At 37.5% G+C, this 20,640-nt stretch overlaps 1 protein-coding gene across 2 annotated transcripts in view; it reads right to left on the reverse strand.

The window, feature by feature from the left end:
* The window catches only part of HEPHL1 (hephaestin like 1), a 104,203-nt gene that overhangs the window by 52,711 nt on the left and 30,852 nt on the right, over positions 1-20,640 (reverse strand). For both annotated transcript variants that reach the window (XM_006042135.4, XR_006551264.2), the window contains exons 3-7: positions 13,340-13,552; positions 12,537-12,716; positions 6,067-6,321; positions 3,112-3,280; positions 77-216 (exon numbers count right to left, since the gene is read on the reverse strand). In XM_006042135.4, the coding sequence (XP_006042197.3) occupies positions 77-216; positions 3,112-3,280; positions 6,067-6,321; positions 12,537-12,716; positions 13,340-13,552 (957 nt within the window). The remainder of the gene's footprint in view (positions 1-76; positions 217-3,111; positions 3,281-6,066; positions 6,322-12,536; positions 12,717-13,339; positions 13,553-20,640) is intronic.

Here is a 20,640-nt window from a genome sequence, read left to right on the forward strand (position 1 = left end):
AGTCATTCCCTGTTAGATTACATGCCCCACTGAAACATCTCCCTCGTTCCCAATGTGACAGGTGATTTCACTGTACCCAGAATTCCAAGGTGGGCTTCTGCCTCAGAGAATCGCTTTCTTCGAGTAAAAGTTGCATCAACATACTCTGTGTACCGAGCCTTCCAGTATTTCCCTCCTATTCTGTTGTTGCCTTGTGTGAAGTAGAGCTCAGAGTCACTGTGGGAAAAGAAGGGAGTTGACTGGGAATATACCTTTGCACATCCATAATTAAGTGCCTTAATTATGAAGCTTTATTGTATTGTCTCTAGCCCATTCATCCACCCATCTTCCCAGAAAAGATAGCACAGTCTTCAGCCAAGTTCCCAGGAATAGTCGACCAGCCTTAAAATTCTTCAGAAGCTGTTTGGTGCTCAAGTTCATTTCTCTCTTAGCCATTGTACTTTCCTCCCCAGAGGTCCAGCAACCGAAGGAGGCATACGTAAACTCCTTACTTACCAATACTGGAGTCCCAGATGGTGTCCTACAAAGTAACAAAGAGCTAACTGTTTTCTTTGCAGAATGAGCATCCCTCTATCTCTTGCTGATGTCAATATGAATAGTCTTTGCAAATAGTAAGCTCTGATATCTGGCATGATTAAGGAATGGAGTATCTAGTTAATCAAGTAGTTTAATCAGTGGAGTTACCATATAAACTATATATACAAAATACCAAATTTCAAACTTGTGAAATACAATAATGTAACTTCCAACTAGTACTATCCCTCCTCTGCTTCTGTCAATGGTACCACCACTCTTGCAGACATGCCAGCTGTGTCTTCTTTTTCTGCCTCTTCCTCTTATCTTGTTCATCCTAACTTTGTAACCTTTTATTTTGCACCCTTCCTTTTCTTCACCTTTATTTCATCTTTTCCTTTCCTTTCTTCCCACAACCCACTCTACATGTGTGTGCTCCTCGCCTTGGGTTTAGACCATAGTATGAACCTCCTATCTATCCATGCAGCATCCTCTATCTTACATTGGCTCCCTTGAGTTTTTTTCTAAGCATATGCACTGATATTCCAAAACCTTTAAAATAGTCATTTTCATTGTCATTTTATCTGCTCCAAAATCTTCAGTTGCTTCCAGTTGCCAATCAAGTAAAGTTCAAACAGACTTGGAGGACCTCTGCAAAGGATATCTGGTTTGCTCCAGGCCTCTCTCCACTGCTCTGTGTAAGTGCTCATGCCCCATGCAAATCCCTCACATGTCATTCACTCTGATCTAATCACTCTGCTTTATTTATGGCAGATGCTTTGCATTAACCCCTGCATCTAAAATTTCCCTGTCTTTGCAATTCACTTACATAAATTCTATCATTCATAAGACCTACTTAAGTTTCACTTCCTTTGTGACGTATTTCTGGCTATCTTAGCTCTCTCTAAATGCCCAGACAACTTACTGTCTGGACAGCTCATCTTAATCTTATTTGTAACTTGCAAAGTCACTTCTCTTCTCCTGTATATTCAGCTTCTTTCTGTACCTGAGATCGGGAACATTATCTTAGACCTTCCTGCATCTCTCATGTCACTTAGTACATTGTGTTTTCACATATTACATTAAATATCCATTGAATATAGCTTAATATTTCATATTTTATAAGGTGCTTTCTAATTTTGGAAGGCTTCTAAGACATAATTTCAATGTTAATTTTCACTATTCTGTGTATGGGAAAATACTAGTCAATAGGGAATGTTGATATCAAAGAGTTTTTCATAGGTGGTCCACACAAATTCTTCAGGCAAGGTTAAAGGTTGTCATTTTGGTGGAAGAATGAATGAAATTTATAATGAAAGAAACAAAAGGAATCTTATTCATCACAAAGACAATTTTTTAAACATTCCCTCAAACATGAAAAGGATTACAGGGTAAGAGCAATACTTGTTGATATCATACTGTATATTTTGTAATGCTTCCCTAGACATATTTGCATATGATCCTACAATAAAAGCTTACAGGGGTCTTCATCCACTTAATAAATTGTTAGATTCAATTTGAAAAATATTACATGCTATGGAAGCCCAGAGAAAATTACTCAGGTGTCAGGGAGACTTTACTTAAGAAGTTACAGCAGAGTTAGATTTTGAAGTGGGAAAGTGGCATTGTACTGGACAGGGAAGAATATGAAGTCTGAGCAGAAGGGGCTTCACTTATATCAGGCTGTCCTTGAACCAAAAAGAGTAACCTTCTTTGGCTATTTCATCTCCACTGAGAGTCCTGACTTATTCCCTTTCAAAACTGTCTGCTTAATATGTGTAAGACCTTAGTCTGTTCTCTGTCAGCTTAGTAATTCTCACGGCACTTAATGCTGCAGCTTGCTCATAGTAGATGCTCCTGAAGTGTTTGATGGATGAATAGATGAATCTAGTGCTTTGATTTGGCCAGAAAATCATAAAGCAATAAATAGTTCAGTTCAGTTCAGTCACTCAGTCATGTTCAACTCTTTGTGACCCCATGGACAGCAGCACGACAGGCCACCCTGTCCATCACCAACTCCCGGAGTTTACCCAAACTCAAGTCCATTGAGTCAGTGATGCCATCTAACCATCTCATCCTCTGTTGTCTCCTTCTCCTCCTGCCTTTAACCTTTCCCAACATCAGGGTCTTTTCCAATGATTCAGCTTTTCATATCAGGTGGCCAAAATATTGGAGTTTCAGCTTCAGCATCAGTCCTTCCAATGAATATTCAGGATTGATTTCTTCTAGGATTGACTGTTTAGAACTCCTTGCAGTCCAAGGGACTCTCAAGAGTCTTCTCCAACACCACAGTTCAAAAGCATCAATTCTTCAGTGGTCAGCTTTCTTTATAGTCCAACTCTCACATCCATACATGACTACTGGAGAAACCATAGCTCTGAGATACTCTGCATTTATCTGCAGTATATACAATTGTATATACAATTCTCAGCAGGATATACATTATGGGACTCAGAGCTTCTTAAATGATGCTATTATGCCATCTATGCAGTATGTACTCATAAGAACAGTACCTGGAACACAAATGAGATCGCAGCAAAAAGTCTAACAGATGCCTTTCTTATGAGAGGCTTAGAAACATCAGCAAAGACAACTTACCTGCCAGAGGCATTTAGGGGAAGACCACTGAATTTGTCATAGCCTTGAGGACCATAATCCCAAAGAATTTTTTCAGCTGCTATAAAGTAGCGCCTCTGTTGACCCTTCATCTTGGGGTGAGAAATACCACTTTTGCAGTTACCAACATTGTATTGCCCCAGCATGCCAGCTATAAAACAGAGGAAAACCAAGAGCCAATGTATAAATGCTCCAAAAGCAATCAGAGAGGAAGAACAGACTGATTTATTTGACTTCATGAACATTTAAAACTTTTGTACAGAAAGTAGGACCATAAACAAAATTAAAAGTAAAAAAAATAAACAGTGGGAAGAGGAGTGTTTTAACACATATGACAAAAGATTAATATGTAAATACCTTTGATAAATAAAAAAGAAAAAAGTAAATATTTCAATAGAAAATGAGCAAAACATTTATAGGTTATTCACAAAAGAAATACTATTGGCCCAAGAACAAACAAAAAAAAAGTTAAACCTTAATAGTAATCAAGTGATACTGTTGTCAGTTATCAAACTGGTAAAGTTTGGAAAGACTATACATTTATATAGAAAGGTCTAGAAAATAGGGAAGATATTCATCAAAATGTGACACCATTATCTCTAGAGGTGACTTTTAATTTAAAAATTGAATTATACATATCTTCCAATTTTAAACATTTTTCCCGAGAGTATGGACAATTCAGTAAATGTTGTATTTCAGTAATGTATTCCAGCTTATGTCTACAACTACTGGCCAAATTTAAGAATCTAATTTCAAATGGCTGCTAATGCCTTGATTTTAAAACTAATTTCTTCTCAAATTTAAGGATCTTCTGTGGAGAACACCTACAATCTACCCTTTTAGGGAATTTCAAGTATACAGCACAGTATTTTTGATAGCAGTCACCATTAGATCTCGAGGACCATTTGTCTTGCATAAATGAAACTTTGTATTCTTTGAGATCTCAAGTGTTCTCAACATCACCAACTTCACAAAGTTTAACTATGTGAGGTAATTGATATATTAATTAGCTTGTGTGTAGTTTAAAAAGTTTATACCTTATATCAAAACATCAAGAAATTTATATACAATTCCTATTTGTCAATTATACCTCAATAAAGTCTGGAGTGCGGGTGGAGAATAGTAACTGTCATGTTCATCTTTGTCTTTTCAGGAGAGTGTCTGATACATATTAACTGAGCAACTCAACATTTGCTGAATTGAATTTACCTGGAATAACCCAGTGGACAAATGTGAGGTTTGCTTTAAGGTTGAGGGGAATAAAAATGTGTTATGAAAGCAGCCCTGAAGTGCTGCATAGCTGTCCTTGTGGTGACTGTGTGGAGTTAGGATCCAAATTGAATCATACATTATGTACTCCATGTTTATCCAACTGATAACATTTTCTTTTTCTCTTCTTAGGCCAAACCTTTAATATATCATAACTTTAATGTTGCCAATGTTTCTTAACTGGCATCCAGTAGCCAGAATCTCTCCATTGAGTCTTCTCTGCATAAAGACATATTTAGCTTCCTAAATCTTCCTAAATCACTTGTGTCTAATGATCTAAAAGGGCTCACTATTATCTTCCAGGGGCTTCCCAGGTAGTGTTAATGGTCAAGAATCTGCCTGCCAATGCAGGAGAAGTAATATACTGAGTTCAGTCCCTGGGTTGGGAAGATCCCCTGGAGGAGGGCATGGCAACCCACTCCAGTATTCTTGCCTGGAGAATCCCACGGACAGAGGAACCGATGGATTGTAGTCCATAGAGTTGCCAAGAGTCGACACAACTGAAGGGACTCAGCATGTATGCATGCATTACCTTCCAGACTTTCCTTAGCCTTGCCATTCAAAACTGCTCCCCTGAGGCCCAAACTGCCTCTCTAAAACTTCTGCTTCATCACTCCTCTGACATGAACCTAAGGCCAGCTAAGTAGATTTATTCCATGTGGCCCCAAGGAACCTAGACCGAATCATTCAACAGGTATTGAAGTCAACAAATGCTTATCCTTCACCTTTCAAAGGATTTTGCACCTGTCATTGGATTGTGTCTCAATATAAAGAAGAACTCTCATGGAGCAGCCCAGAGATGAAACAGGCTGCTACAATTACTAGGCTGGGGTTATACACACCACTCTATATAAAATAGATCATCAACAAGGACCTACTGTAGAGCACAGGTAACTATACTCAGTACTCTGTAATATGGGAAACTTACATGGGAGAAGAATCTGAAAAAGAATGGATATTTGAAAATGTATAACTCATTTTTCTGTACACCTGAAACTAACACATCATACATAAATCAATTAAACCCCAATATAAAATTTTTAAAAAATTTTTAAAGAGATGTCCAAAAGGGAATTCAAGAATTGGATAGGGAGGTGGCCCAGATTATCTAGAAATCCCTTTCTTGTTGGACCGGATTATCTGTAAATTCCAATTTCTGATTGTAAATTTTATTCTATTTATAATTGCCCATGTGTTTTTCCCAGTTCATGTTGCTTCCCCTACTTGGAAAGCCTTTTTCTTCTTCCTCATCTATCAAATTCTTACCCATATTTCTAGGCTCAGATTAGGGACCCCCTCATTAGGTAGCCTTTCTGACTGTTCCAGTAAAGTGACAAAGCTCAAAGAGCATTTATAATTCTGCCTCAAATTTTATTCATTTTGTAAATGTATAACTATATTTAACTACTAGATTCCAGGTTCCAGGAAGGTCTTATTAATTTTTTCAATCACCTCTTACCTGGTTCATAAGGAGGTAATTAATTAATAAATATCTGTCAATAAGATGCCAAATAGGCATTATACATTTTCCTATGTTTAATATTTAATTGTAATAAATATAACACAGACGAGAATCCATCCAATAGCATGCACTGAATGAACACCGTTGACTGTGTGGTTTAATTGTACCATTGTAACCATTTCCACACTGGCCTCCATCCTTTTTACCTTGGAGGTGATCACTGACTTGGCAGGTTATCATCCACTTTCCAGGATTCTCAACTATCATTTCTATTGTCAGGAAGGTGGCGGGGAACAGGTTGACAACATCAGTCCGATGCCCTCTGCTGATGAAGGTGTTACCATAAAAATAGATGGAATGGATGTCTATCTCATTCCCCATCCCAAATAGGTGCCAGGACACTGATTCACCAACGCACATATCAGGTTCGGGGAAGTTTCCAAAGAGGTATCCATTGAGCGCTGAAAAACAGAAACACTGGTGAAAGACACTCCCCTGCAGAGCCCAGCAGAACCAGAAACAATGGTAACACATACTCTAGCACAGCTGAAAAACTAGCACAGATCACTGGGTTGTAATATTTTTGTGCAGAAAAAGACGTGGCTTCTTTGATAAAATGCAGTCCCCAAAGGAATGAAAAGCATTAGTCTTTTTAAGAGAAAAGCACTCAGTAAAAGTGATCAGCAATAGGATCACAGTCCTGAGCTGCTCTGTGAACACAATGAGATCAGGAGTAAACCAAAGTGCTGTTTATAATTCCAGGACAGCTTGGCCACCTCCTACTTCCACCTCTATTTGTATATTTACCATCCCCACTGGATCTGTTCTGTGTAACTAGAAACCCTGTCTTACCTCACGTTGGGAAAGCTGATATATAGTAGCTATTTAAGTGACAAAAGCATGCAGCAAGAAGAAAAAGAAATGATTAGAAGGGAGGAATGAGGCAGTTCAGTTCAGTTCAGTCACTCAGTTGTGCCCAATTCTTTGCAAACCCATGACCTGCACCACTCCAGGCTTCCCTGTCCATCACCAACTACTGGAGCTTACTCAAACTCATGTCCATCCAGTCAGTGATGCCATCAACCATCTCATCCTCTGTCGTCCCCTTCTACTCCTTCCCTCAATCTTTCCCAGCATCAGGGTCTTTACAAATGAGTCAGCTCTTCACATTAGGTGGGCAGAGTATTGGAGTTTCAGCTTCAGCATCAGTCCTTCCAACAAATATTCAGGACTGGTCTCCTTTAGGATGGACTGATTGGATCTCCTTGCAGTTCAGGGACTCTCAAGAGTCTTCTCCAACACCACAGTTAAAAAGCATCAGCTCTTTGGTAGTCAGCTTTCTTTATGGTCTAACTCTCACATCCATACATGACTACTGGAAAAACCATAGCTTTGACTAGATGGACCTTTGTTGGCAAAGTAATGTCTCTTCTTTTTAATACGCTGTCTATGTTGGTCAAAACTTTTCTTCCAAGGAGCAAGCGTCTTTTAATTTCATGGCTACAGTCACCATCTGCAGTGATTTTGGAGCCCGAAAAAATAAAGTCTGACATTGTTTCCACTGTTTCCCCATCTATTTGCCCTGAAGTGATGGGACCAGATGCCTTGATCTTAGTTTTCTGAATGTTGAATTTTAAGCCAGCTTAAAGGAATGACGCATGTTAATTTTTTTTTTTTTTTCCATTTCTCCCATCCCCATCCCCTGCCTGTTGTAACCACCAGTTTGATCTCTGAATCTATGAGCTTGGTTTTGAGGAGTTTGCTTGTTTGTTAGATTCCACATATAAAAAAGATAATACAGCATTTGCCTTCTGTGTCTGACTTATTTCACTTAGCATAATGCCCTAAAAGTCCATCATGCTGTTGCGAATGGAGAGATCATTCTTTTTTTATGGCTAAATATTCCACTTAATATTCCTTTATTATATGCCACAATTTCTTTATCCATTCATCCATGAGTGGACACAGGCTGTTTCCATATATTGGCCATTGTTAAAAAAAAAAAAATGCTGCAGTGAACATGGAGGGGAGTGTATGTCCTTTTGAATCAGTGTTTTCATTTTCTTCAGATAAATACCCATGAGTAGAATTGCTGGATCATATGTGAGGTTTTTATTTTTAGTCTTATCAGGTAACTCTATACTGATTTTCATAGTGGTTACACCAATTTACATTAGCTATTTCTTGATAATCGCCATTTTAACAGGTATGAGATGATTTTTCATTGTGGTTTTGATTTGCATTTCCCTGATAAGTAATGATGTTGAGCATCTTTACACATACCTATTGGCCATCTGTATTTCTTATTTAGAAAACTATCTATTCAGATATTCTGTTCATTTTTAAAATAGGGTTGTATGGCTTTTTGCTACTGAATTGTATGAGTTCTTTATATGTTTTGGATATTATTTGCTTATCAGATATATGATTTGCAAATATTTTCTCCCATTCAGTTGGTTGCTTTTCCTCATTGATGGTTTCCTTTGCTGTGCAGAAGTTTTTAGTTTGAAATAGTTCTACTTGTTTATTTTTGGTTTTATTGCTTTTGCTTTGGTGTCAGATTCAAAAAATCACTACCAAGACCTATGTCAAGCAGCTCACCACCTATGTTTTCTTATAGGAGTTCTATACTTTCAGATCTTACTTTCAAGTCTTTAATCCAACTTGAGTTAATTTTTGCATATATGTAAGATAGTGGTCCAGTTTCACTCTTTTGCATGTGGCTGTTCAATTTTCCCAACACCATTTATTGAAGAGACTGTCCTTTTCCTCCTATATATACTTGCACAGGCTTATTTCATGGCTCCCTATTCTGTTCCATTGATCTCTGTGTCTGTTTTTATGCCAATATCGAATTAGTATCAGTTTAGTTCAGTTCAGTCGCCTCATTCATGTTCGACTCTTTGCAACCCCATGAACTGCAGCATGCCAGGCCTTCCTGTCCATCACCAACTCCCGGAGTCCACCCAAACCCATGTCCATCGAGTTGGTGATGTCATCCAACCATCTCACCCTCTGTCATCCCCTTCTCCTCCTGCCTTCAATCTTTCCCAACATCAGGGTCTTTTCAAATGAGTCAGCTCTTAGCATCAGCTCCTTGCATCAGGTCTTTGCATTCAGCTTCAGCATCAGTCCTTCCAATGAATATTCAGGACTGATTTCCTGTAAGGACGGACTGGTTGGATCTCCTTGCAGTCCAAGGGACTCTCAAGAGTCTGCTCCAACACCACACTTCAAAAGCATCAATTCTTCGGCCCTCAGCTTTCTTTATAGTCCAACTCTCACATCCATACATGACCATTGGAAAAACCATAGCCTTGACTAGATGGACCTTTTTTGACAAAGTAATGTCTCTGTTTTTAATATGCTGTCTAGGTTGGTCATAACTTTCCTTCCAAGGAGTAAGCGTCTTTTAATTTCATGGCTGCAGTCACCATCTGCAGTGATTTGGGAGCCTAGAAAAATAAAGTCAGCCACTGTTTCCCCATCTATTTCCCATGAAGTGATGGGACCGGATGCCATGATCTTAGTTTTCTGAATGTTGAGTTTTAAGCCAACTTTTTCACTCTCCTCTTTCACTTTCATCAAGAGGCTCTTTTGTTCTTCGCTTTCTGCCATAAGGGTGGTGTCATCTGCATATCTGAGGTTATTGATATTTCTCCCAGTAATCTTGAATCCAGCTTGTGCTTCCTCCAGCCCAGCGTTTCTCATGATGCACTCTGCATATAAGTTAAATAAGCAGAGTGACAATATACAGCCTCGACCTACTCCTTTTCCTATTTGGAACCAGTCTGTTGTTCCATGTCCAGTTCTAACTGTTGCTTCCTGACCTGCATACAGATTTCTCAAGAGGCAGGTCAGGTGGTCTGGTATTCCCATCTCTTTAAGAATTTTCCACAATTTATTATGATCCACACAGTCAAAGGCTTTGGCATAGTCAATAGAGCAGAAATAGATGTTTGAATTACTATAGTTTTGTAATAAAATCAAGGATATCGATGCCTCTAGCTTTGTTCTTTTTCAAGATTGTTTTGGCTATTCAGGGTCTTTAGTGGTTCCATACAAATTTTAGACTGTTTTTTCTATCTTTGTAAAAATGATATACCATTGGGCTTGAAATAGGGATAGCGCTGTATCTATAGACTGCCTTGAAAATTTTAACAATATTAATTCATCTAATCCATGGACACAAAATATCTTTCCATTTATTTGTGTCTTCTTAAATTTTTTATTAATATCATAGTTTTCAATATATGGGGTTTTCACCTCTTTGGTTAAATTTATTCCTAGATATTTTATTCCTTTTGATGAAATTGTAAATGAGATTGCTTTCTTAACTTCTCTTTCAGATAATTCATTATTAATGTAAAAAAATGCAACAGATTTTTGTGTATTGATTTTATATCCCTCTAATTTACTGGAGTCTTTAGCTTTTCTATATGTAATATCATGTCATCTGCAAATAGAAACAGTTACTTCTTTGTTTCAGATTTGGATGATTTTTATTTCTTTTCCTTGCCTAACTGTTCTGGCTAAGACTTCCAACACCATGTTGAATAAAAGTGGCAACAGTGTGCATCCTTCTCTTGTTCCTGACCTTACAGGATTAGCTTTCAGCTTTTGCCATTGAGTATAACCTTAGCTGTGTGCTTGTCATATATGGTCTTTATTTTGTTAAGGTGTGTTCCATTTATACTCTGTTAAGGGTTTTTATCCTAAATGGATGTTGAATTTTGTCAGATGCTTTTTCTATGTCTATTGTGATAATCGTATATTTTATGCTTAATTTTATTATTGTGGCATACAACTTTAATGGATTTGTGGAAGCTGAATCATCCTTTCATACTTGGAATAAATTTCACTTAATCATGGTTATGAAACTTTTAATGTATTGCTGAATCTGGCTTGCTGATATTTTGTTGAGAATTTTTACATCTATGTTCATCAGGAATATTAGCCTGTACTTTTTCTATTTTTGTATGGCATCCTTGTCTGGTTTTGGCATCATCACAATGCTGGCTTCATAAACATGTTTGGAAGAGTTTCTCCCTCTTCTGTTTTTTGGAAGATTCTGAGAAGAATTGGTATTAATTCTTCTTTGAATGTTTGATGGAATTAACTAAAGAAGCCATCTGTTCCTGGACTTTTGTTAGTTGGAAGGTTTTTGATTACTGATTACTACTTACTATTAATCAGTCTGTTCAGAGTCTATTCCATCATGATTCAGTCTTGGTGGGCTGTATGTTTCTAGGAACTTATGCATTTCTTATAGGTTATCCAACATGTTGACATATATTTGTTCATGGTAATTTCTTATGATCCTTTGTGTTTCTCATCTTTCATTTCTGATTTTGTTTATTTGAGTTCTTTCTCTTTTTTCTTAGTGAGTCTAATTAAATATTTTAGTGTCTATTTCATTTTTGTTTTGCCCTTTCTGCTCTAATCTTCTTTATTTCCTTTCTTCTAGTAATTTTGGGCCCAATTTGTTCTTTTTCTAGTTCTTGAGGTGTAAAGTTAGCTTGTTTACTTGAAACTTTTCTTGTTTTCTGAGATAGGCATTTATCAATATGAACTTCCCCCTTAGAATTCTTTTTGCTGTATCCCATAAAATTTTATATATTACATTTCCATTTTCATTTGTTTCAAGCTTTTTAAAAATTTCTTTTTAGAGTTCTTATTCAACCTATTGACTGTTCAGTAACATGCTGTTTAATTCCACATGTTTGCAAATTTTCCAGTTTTATTCATATAATTAATTTCTAGCCCATTGTGGTCAGAAAAGATGCTTGATATGATTTCAGTTCTCTTAAGTGTATTAAGACTTATCTGTGGCCTAACATATGATCTGTCTTGAAAAATGTTCCATGTGCTCTTGAGAAGGATGAGTATCCTATTGTTTTTGGATGGAATGTTCTATAAATATCTATTAAGTCCATCTGATCTAACATGTTGTTTAACACCAGTATTCCTTAATTGATTTTCTTTCTGGTCACCTACATTGATATAAGTAGTGTATTAAAGTACTTTACTATTATGTATTGCTGTCTATTTCGCCCTTTATGTCTGTTAATATTTGCTTTATATATATAAAAGTTCTCCTTTGTTGGGTGCATGAATATTTTAAATGTTATCTATTCTTGTTGAATTTACCCCTTTATCCTATTATAGCCTTTGTTTTAAAGTCAATTTAAAGTCTAATATAAGTGTAGCTACTCCACCTTTCTTTTGGTTTCTATTTGCATGGAATAATTTTTTCCATCCATTCGGTGTCCATCTATATGTGTCCTTACAATTAAAGTGTGTCTCTTGTAGGTAATGTAATAGATAGGTCTTGGCTTGGTTGTTGTTGCTGTTTAATCTATTTAGTCCCTCTGTGTCTTTTGATTTGAGAATGTAGTCTATTTACATTTAATTGTTGATAAGTATGTGCTTATTACCATTTTGTTCATTGCTCTCCGTTCTTGTGACTCCTCTCTGTTCCTTTCTTCTTCTTTGCTCTCTTTCTTTGCTTTAGGTTCTGACTGGTATTATGTTTCATCACTTTCTTATTATTCTCATCACTAAGTTATAAACCTTGGAAAGCTCGGTTTGCTATTTCTGTGTGTTTTGTATCCCTTGTAGTGCCAGATACACAAAAGACAGTTGGTATGTACTTGATAACATGGGAGACACTCACCATGCATTTTATTACTTCTCTGGAAAACAGCATCTTTTTTGTCAACAGAATCAGGATCAGTGCAGAATTGTCTGATATTTTCATCGAGGTACCAGCTTTGATTCTCATCCACAAGAGTAAACATTATAACAAACTCCCGGTCTACATCAGTTCTTGTTCCTGAATAGCTGTGCAGGATACCTATCAGGAACATTAAAGGAGTAGGAAAAGTTCAAAGTGAACTAAACCAAGATGAGCTTTTCTTTCTGTCAATAGTATCAGATAAATGTGAAGATTTTTAAAGACCTATATCTACAAGAGTAACCCACAACATAAAAGCAGTGAAGGGCTTTGATGGAAATGACAGAACCATAGAAAAGTCATGAAACAGAAATTCTCACAACCACAGACTTGGAAACCTGGCTATCCTTAAAATAAATATACTTTATTGATAAAACATAGATACATTAAATCAATTAATAGGGTACAAAGTAGCAAGGTGATTATGTGGGTGAAATAATAAAGCAAAGTATCCCTGGTTATTTGAGTACATTTTACACTTTCCTATGTGTGGTGTCCATGTGTAGTTTTTGCATATAGGTTTCAGAATGCTATGATGGTTTTAGGCAGAAGTCTGAGTTATTGTCCCTGCTATGGATCTTCTATGTTAGGAGAATTTCTTTAATCTTACAGAAAGTTAGGAAGAAGAGACACACTCTGTGTGATGCAAGGGGAGTGGGCAAGACAAGACCTGAAGACTGTATTCACTTTTCAGCACACTTGGGAAGAGGTTTCTAGGCACCAAGGGGGAGAAGACATCTTACCTTCTTTGCACACCAGCAGTGGGCCAATTAGCCCAGAACAGATGTCCTTAGGGGCATCAATATGTGAATGGTACACCCAAGTCAGGCAGTTTGCATCTGCTGGGGCAGGAGCATATTCTTCTCTCACTGGCCAGACGTAGGTATAGTTTTTGCCAGGAGGAACCATGTCATCATCCTTGTTCCTTCCAGATGTTCCATCTGGATACAGGGCTCCTTTCAAGGAAAATGAAACAGTTAAAACACAGAGATCACACATTATAGTGGAAAGAGCTAGAGCTTTGAAATCAAACATATATCAGCTAAAATTTATTTGCTATGGGATTTAAGACTTGTTACTTAAATTCTCACTGCCTTGTTTTTCTACCAATAAATCTGGAATCCACCCCACAGAGATGTAAGAACTATGTAAGGCACTGTATATTGTGTCCTGCACAGAGTCAGATACTTAGTAAATTTTTAAGAAAAGATTAAGAAAAGGTATACAAGAATACACAGAAGAATTATACCAAAAAGAGCTTAACGACTTAGATAACCACAATGGTGTGGTCACCTAGAGCCAGACATCTTGGTCTATGAAGTCAAGTGGGCCTCAGGAAACATTACTGCAAACGAAACTAGTGGAGGTTATGGAATTCTAACTGAGCTATTTAAAGTCCTAAAAGATGATGCTGTTAATTAAAGTGCTGCACTCAATATGCCAGCAAATTTGAAAACTCAGCAATGGCTAAAAGACTGGAAAAAACTGGTTTTCATTCTAATCCCAAAGAAGAGCAATACCAAAGAATATTCACAGTAACAGACAATTGTGCTCATTTCACATTTTAGTAAGATTATGCTCAAAATCCTTCAAGATAGGCTTCAGCAGTATGTGAACTGAGAGCTTCTAGATGTACAAGCTGGGCTTAGAAAAGGCAGAGGAACCAGAGATCAAATTGCCAACATAAATTAACTCATAGAGAAAACAAGGGAATTCCAGAAAAACATCTACTTCTGCTTCATTGACTACATGAAAGCCTTTGACTTGACTGTGGGGATCACAACAAACTGAAGAAAATTCTTAAAGAGATGCGAATATCAAACCACTTTACCTGCCTCCTGAGAAACCTGTGTGCGGGCCAAGAAGCAACAGTTAGAACATTACACGGATCAATGGACTGATTCAAAATGGGGAAAGGAGTACATCAAGGCTGTATATTGTCACCTTGTGTATTTATGCAGAGAATATCATGTCAAAGGCTGGGCTGGATGAAGCACAAGCTGGAATCAAGATTGTCAGGAGAAATATCAACAACCTCAGATATGTAGATGACACCACCCTAACAGCAGAAAGCAAAGAGGAACTAAAGAACCTCTAATGAAAGTGAAAGACAAAAGTGAAAAACTTGGCTTAAAACTCCTAGAGGAGAACATAGGAAAACACTCTCCGACATACATCACAGCAGGATCCTCTATGACCCACCTCCCAGAATATTGGAAATAAAAGCAAAAATAAACAAATGGAACCTAATTAAACTTAAAAGCTTCTGCACAACAAAGGAAACTATAAGCAAGGTGAAAAGACAGCCTTCAGAATGGGAGAAAATAATAGCAAATGAAGCAACTGACAAACAACTAATCTCAAAAATATACAAGCAATCCCTACAGCTCAATTCCAGAAAAAAAAATGACCCAATCAAAAAGTGGGCCATATATATGGAATTTAGAAAGATGGTAACAATAACCCAGTGTACGAGACAGCAAAAGAGACACTGATGTATGGAACAGTCTTATGGACTCTGTGGGAGAGGGAGAGGGTGGAAAGATTTGGGAGAATGGCATTGAAACATGTAAAATATCATGTATGAAACAAGTTGCCAGTCCAGGTTCGATGCACAATACTGGATGCTTGGGACTGGTGCACTGGGACGACCCAGAGGGATGGAATGGGGAGGGAGGAGGGAGGAGGGTTCAGGATGGGGAACACATGTATACCTGTGGTGGATTCATTTTGATGTTTGGCAAAACTAATACAATTATGTAAAGTTTAAAAATAAAATAAAATTTAAAAAAATACATTAAAAAATAAAAGGTCAAAAAAAAAAAAAATGGGCCAAAGAACTAAATAGACATTTCTCCAAAGAAGACATACAGATGGCTAACAAACACATGAAAAGATGCTCAACATCACTCATTATCAGAGAAATGCAAATCAAAACCACAATGAGGTACCATTTCATGCCAGTCAGAATGGCTGCGATCCAAAAGTCTACAAGCAATAAATGCTGGAGAGGGTGTGGAGAAAAGGGAACCCTCTTACACTGTTGGTGGGAATGCAAACTAGTACAGCCACTATGGAGAACAGTGTGGAGATTCCTTAAAAAACTGCAAATAGAACTGCCTTATGATCCAGCAATCCCACTGCTGGGCATACACACTGAGGAAACCAGAAGGGAAAGAGACACGTGTACCCCAATGTTCATCGCAGCACTGTTTATAATAGCCAGGACATGGAAGCAACCTAGATGCCCATCAACAGATGAATGGATAAGAAAGCAGTGGTACATATACACAATGGAGTATTACTCAGCCATTAAAAAGAATACATTTGAATCAGTTCTAATGAGGTGGATGAAACTAGAACCTATTATACAGAGTGAAGTGGGCCAGAAAGAAAAACACCAATACAGTATACTAACGCATATATATGGAATTTAGAAAGATGGTAACAATAACCCTGTGTACGAGACAGCAAAAGAGACACTGATGTATAGAACAGTCTTATGGACTCTGTGGGAGAGGGAGAGGGTGGGAAGATTTGGGAGAATGGCACTGAAACATGTATAATATCATATATGAAACGAGTCACCAGTCCAGGGTCGATGCACGATACTGGATGCTTGGGGCTGGTGCACTGGGACGACCCAGAGGGATGGTATGGGGAGGGAGGAGGGAGGAAGGTTCAGGATGGGGAACACATGTATGCCTGTGGCGGATTCATTTCAATATATGGCAAAACCAATACAATATTGTGAAGTTTAAAAATAAAATAAAATTTAAAAAAAATTAAAAGGAGGTTTCTTTTATTTTTTTTTAATTAATTTTATTTTATTTTTAAACTTTACAATATTGTATTAGTTTTGCCCAACATCGAAATGAATCCACTACAGGTATACCCGTGCTCCCCATCCTGAACCCTCCTCCCTCCCCATACCCTCCCTCTGGGTGGTCCCAGTGCACCAGCCCCAAGCATCCAGTATCGTGCATCGAACCTGAACTGGCGACTCGTTTCATACATGATACTATGCATGTTTCAATGCCATTCTCCCAAATCTCCCCACCCTCTCCCTCTCCCACCGAGTCCATAAGACTGAGCTATATACATCAGTGTCTCTTTTGCTGTCTCATACACAGGGTTATTGTTACCATCTTTTTAAATTCCATATATATGCGTTAGTATACTGTATTGGTGTTTTTCTTTCTGGCCCACTTCACTCTGTATAATAGGCTCCAGTTTCATCCACCTCATTAGAACTGATTCAAATGTATTCTTTTTAATGGCTGAGTAATACTCCATTGTGTATATGTACCACACATTTCTTATCCATTCATCTGTTGATGGGCATCTAGGTTGCTTCCATGTCCTGGCTATTATAAACAGTGCTGCGATGAACATTGGGGTACACGTGTCTCTTTCCCTTCTGGTTTCCTCAGTGTGTATGCCCAGCAGTGGGATTGCTGGATCATAAGGCAGTTCTATTTGCAGTTTTTTCAGGAATCTCCACACTGTTCTCCATAGTGGCTGTAGTAGTTTGCATTCCCACCAACAGTGGAAGAGGGTTCCCTTTTCTCCACACCCTCTCCAGCATTTATTGCTTGTAGACTTTTGGATTGCAGCCATTCTGACTGGTGTGAAATGGTACCTCATAGTGGTTTTGATTTGCATTTCTCTGATAATGAGTGATGTTGAGCATCTTTTCATGTGTTTGTTAGCCATCTGTATGTCTTCTTTGGAGAAATGTCTATTTAGTTCTTTGGCCCATTTTTTGATTGGGTCATTTATTTTTCTGGAATTGAGCTGTAGGAGTTGCTTGTATATTTTTGAGATTAGTTGTTTGTCAGTTGCTTCATTTGCTATTATTTTCTCCCATTCTGAAGGCTGCCTTTTCACCTTGCTTATAGTTTCCTTTGTTGTGCAGAAGCTTTTAAGTTTAATTAGGTCCCATTTGTTTATTTTTGCTTTTATTTCCAATATTCTGGGAGGTGGGTCATAGAGGATCCTGCTGTGATGTATGTTGGAGAGTGTTTTGCCTATGTTCTCCTCTAGGAGTTTTATAGTTTCTGGCCTTACGTTTAGATCTTTAATCCATTTTGAGTTTATTTTTGTGTATGGTGTTAGAAAGTGTTCTAGTTTCATTCTTTTACAAGTGGTTGACCAGTTTTCCCAGCACCACTTGTTAAAGAGATTGTCTTTAATCCATTGTTATATTCTTGCCTCTTTTGTCAACGATAAGGTGTCCATATGTGCGTGGATTTATCTCTGGGCTATTTTGTTCCATTGATCAATATTTCTGTCTTTGTGCCAGTACCATACTGTCTTGATAACTGTGGCTTTGTAGTAGAGCCTGAAGTCAGGTAGGTTAATTCCTCCAGTTCCATTCTTCTTTCTCAAGATAGCTTTGGCTATTCGAGGTTTTTTGTATTTCCATACAAATTGTGAAATTATTTGTTCTAGCTCTGTGAAGAATACCGTTGGTAGCTTGATAGGGATTGCATTGAATCTATAAATTGCTTTGGGTAGTATACTCATTTTCACTATATTGATTCTTCCAATCCATGAACATGGTATTTTTCTCCATCTATTAGTGTCCTCTTTGATTTCTTTCACCAGTGTTTTATAGTTTTCTATATATAGGTCTTTAGTTTCTTTAGGTAGATATATTCCTAAGTATTTTATTCTTTCCGTTGCAATGGTGAATGGAATTGTTACCTTAATTTCTCTTTCTGTTTTTTCATTATTAGTGTATAGGAATGCAAGGGATTTCTGTGTGTTGATTTTATATCCTGCAATTTTACTATAATCATTGATTAGTTCTAGTAATTTTCTAGTGGAGTCTTTAGAGTTTTCTATGTAGAGGATCGTGTCATCTGCAAATAGTGAGAGTTTTACTTCTTCTTTTCCAATTTGGATTCCTTTTATTTATTTTTCTGCTCTGATTGCTGTGGCCAAAACTTACCAAACTATGTTGAATAGTAATGGTGAAAGTGGGCACCCTTGTCTTGTTCCTGACTTTAGAGGAAATGCTTTCAATTTTTCACCATTGAGGATAATGTTTGCTGTGGGTTTGTCATATATAGCTTTGATTATGTTGAGGTATGTTCCTTCTATTCCTGCTTTCTGGAGAGTTTTGATCATAATTGGATGTTGAATTTTGTCAAAGGCTTTCTCTGCATCTATTGAGATAATCATATGGTTTTTATTTTTCAATTTGTTAATGTGGTGTATTACACTGATTGATTTGTGGATATTGAAGAATCCTTGCATCCCTGGGATAAAGCCCACTTGGTCATGGTGTATAATCTTTTTAATGTGTTGCTGGATTATGATTGCTAGAATTTTGTTAAGGATTTTTGCATCTATGTTCATCAGTGATATTGGCTTGTAGTTTTCTTTTTTTGTGGGCTCTTTGCCAGGTTTTGGTATTAGGGTGATGGTGGCCTCATAGAATGAGTTTGGAAGTTTACCATCCTCTGCAATTTTCTGGAAGAGTTTGAGCAGGATAGGTGTTAGCTCTTCTCTAAATTTTTGGTAGAATTCAGCTGTGAAGCCGTCTGGACCTGGGCTTTTGTTTGCTGGAAGATTTCTGATTACAGTTTCAATTTCCGTGCTTGTGATGGGTCTGTTAAGATTTTCTATTTCTTCCTGATCGAGTTTTGGAAAGTTGTACTTCTCTAAGAATTTGTCCATTTCTTCCACCTTTTCCATTTTATTGGCATATAATTGTTGATAGTAGTCTCTTATGATCCTTTGTATTTCTGTGTTGTCTGTTGTGATCTCTCCATTTTCATTTCTAATTTTACTGATTTGATTTTTCTCCCTTTGTTTCTTGATGAGTCTGGCTAGTGGTTTGTCAATTTTATTTATCCTTTCAAAGAACCAGCTTTTGGCTTTGTTGATTTTTGCTATGGTCTCTTTTGTTTCTAAAAGGAGGTTTTTAAAATTCTGTGTTGCCATGATGACACCTGGTTCCACTTGAACTTAACTTTTCTCAAACCTTGAGCTAACCTGTGTTTTTCTTATGGAAAGGTTTTTCTTAAGCTATGTTAATGAACTGTGTATTTATCCTAGACTCTGTCTTTCTTCATGTTTGTTCCACCTATGGCTCAGAAGGGAGAATGCCTCAACAAACCAGTATGTTTTACTCATACAATTTTTCTCCTAATCTGTGTTAATAAGACTATGTATTCGCTTGGAAACCTGCCTTTCTTCAAGATACATGTCAATCGTTTTATGGCCCAGGATGACTCAGCTTTTGCCAATGTTATCTCAAAATACATGTTGTGGGTGAGGGGCCTGGTGCCACTCTCTGTGTGTTGAGACATTTCCTTTGTCTAATTAGCAGCCTGCTAGTCAGTATATAACTTCCTGCTAAAGACTAGCAGGGGGGCACTCTTTCTGACCCCTTCTGATGTCTATGTCAGAATCTTACTCTATCTCTTTTATACTTTAATAAAACTTGATTACATACACACACAAAAAACTCAGTTTTCAAAAAACTAACATCATGGCATTTGTGCTCATCACTTTACGGCAAACAGATGGGGAAAAAATGGAAATAGTGGCAGATTTTCTTTTCTTGGGTTCCAAAATCACTGCAGACAGTGACTGTAGCCATGAAATTAAAAGACCAGCTCCTTGGAAGGAAAGCTATGACAAATCTGGACAGCGTATTAAAAAGCAGAGTCATCATTTTTCCTACAAAGGTCCATCTAGTCAAAGCAATGTTTTTTTTCGGTCATTATGTACAGAAGTGAGAGTTGGACCATAAAGAAGGCTGAGCATTGAGGAATTGATGCTTTCAAACTGTGGTGCTGGAGAAGATTCTTGAGAGTCCCTTGGACTGCAAAGAGATCAAACCAGTCCATTCTAATGGAAATCAACCCTGAATATTCACTGGAAGGACTGATGCTAAAGCTGAAGCTCCAATACTTTGTCCACCTGATGTGAAGAGCTGACTCATTGGAAAAGATCCTGATGCTGGGAAAGACTGAAGGCAAGAGGAGAAGGGGGCGATGGAGGACAAGATGGTGGATGGCATCACCGA

Source organism: Bubalus bubalis, chromosome 5, assembly GCF_019923935.1.
Source record: "Bubalus bubalis isolate 160015118507 breed Murrah chromosome 5, NDDB_SH_1, whole genome shotgun sequence".
NCBI classification, from domain to species: domain Eukaryota; kingdom Metazoa; phylum Chordata; class Mammalia; order Artiodactyla; family Bovidae; genus Bubalus; species Bubalus bubalis.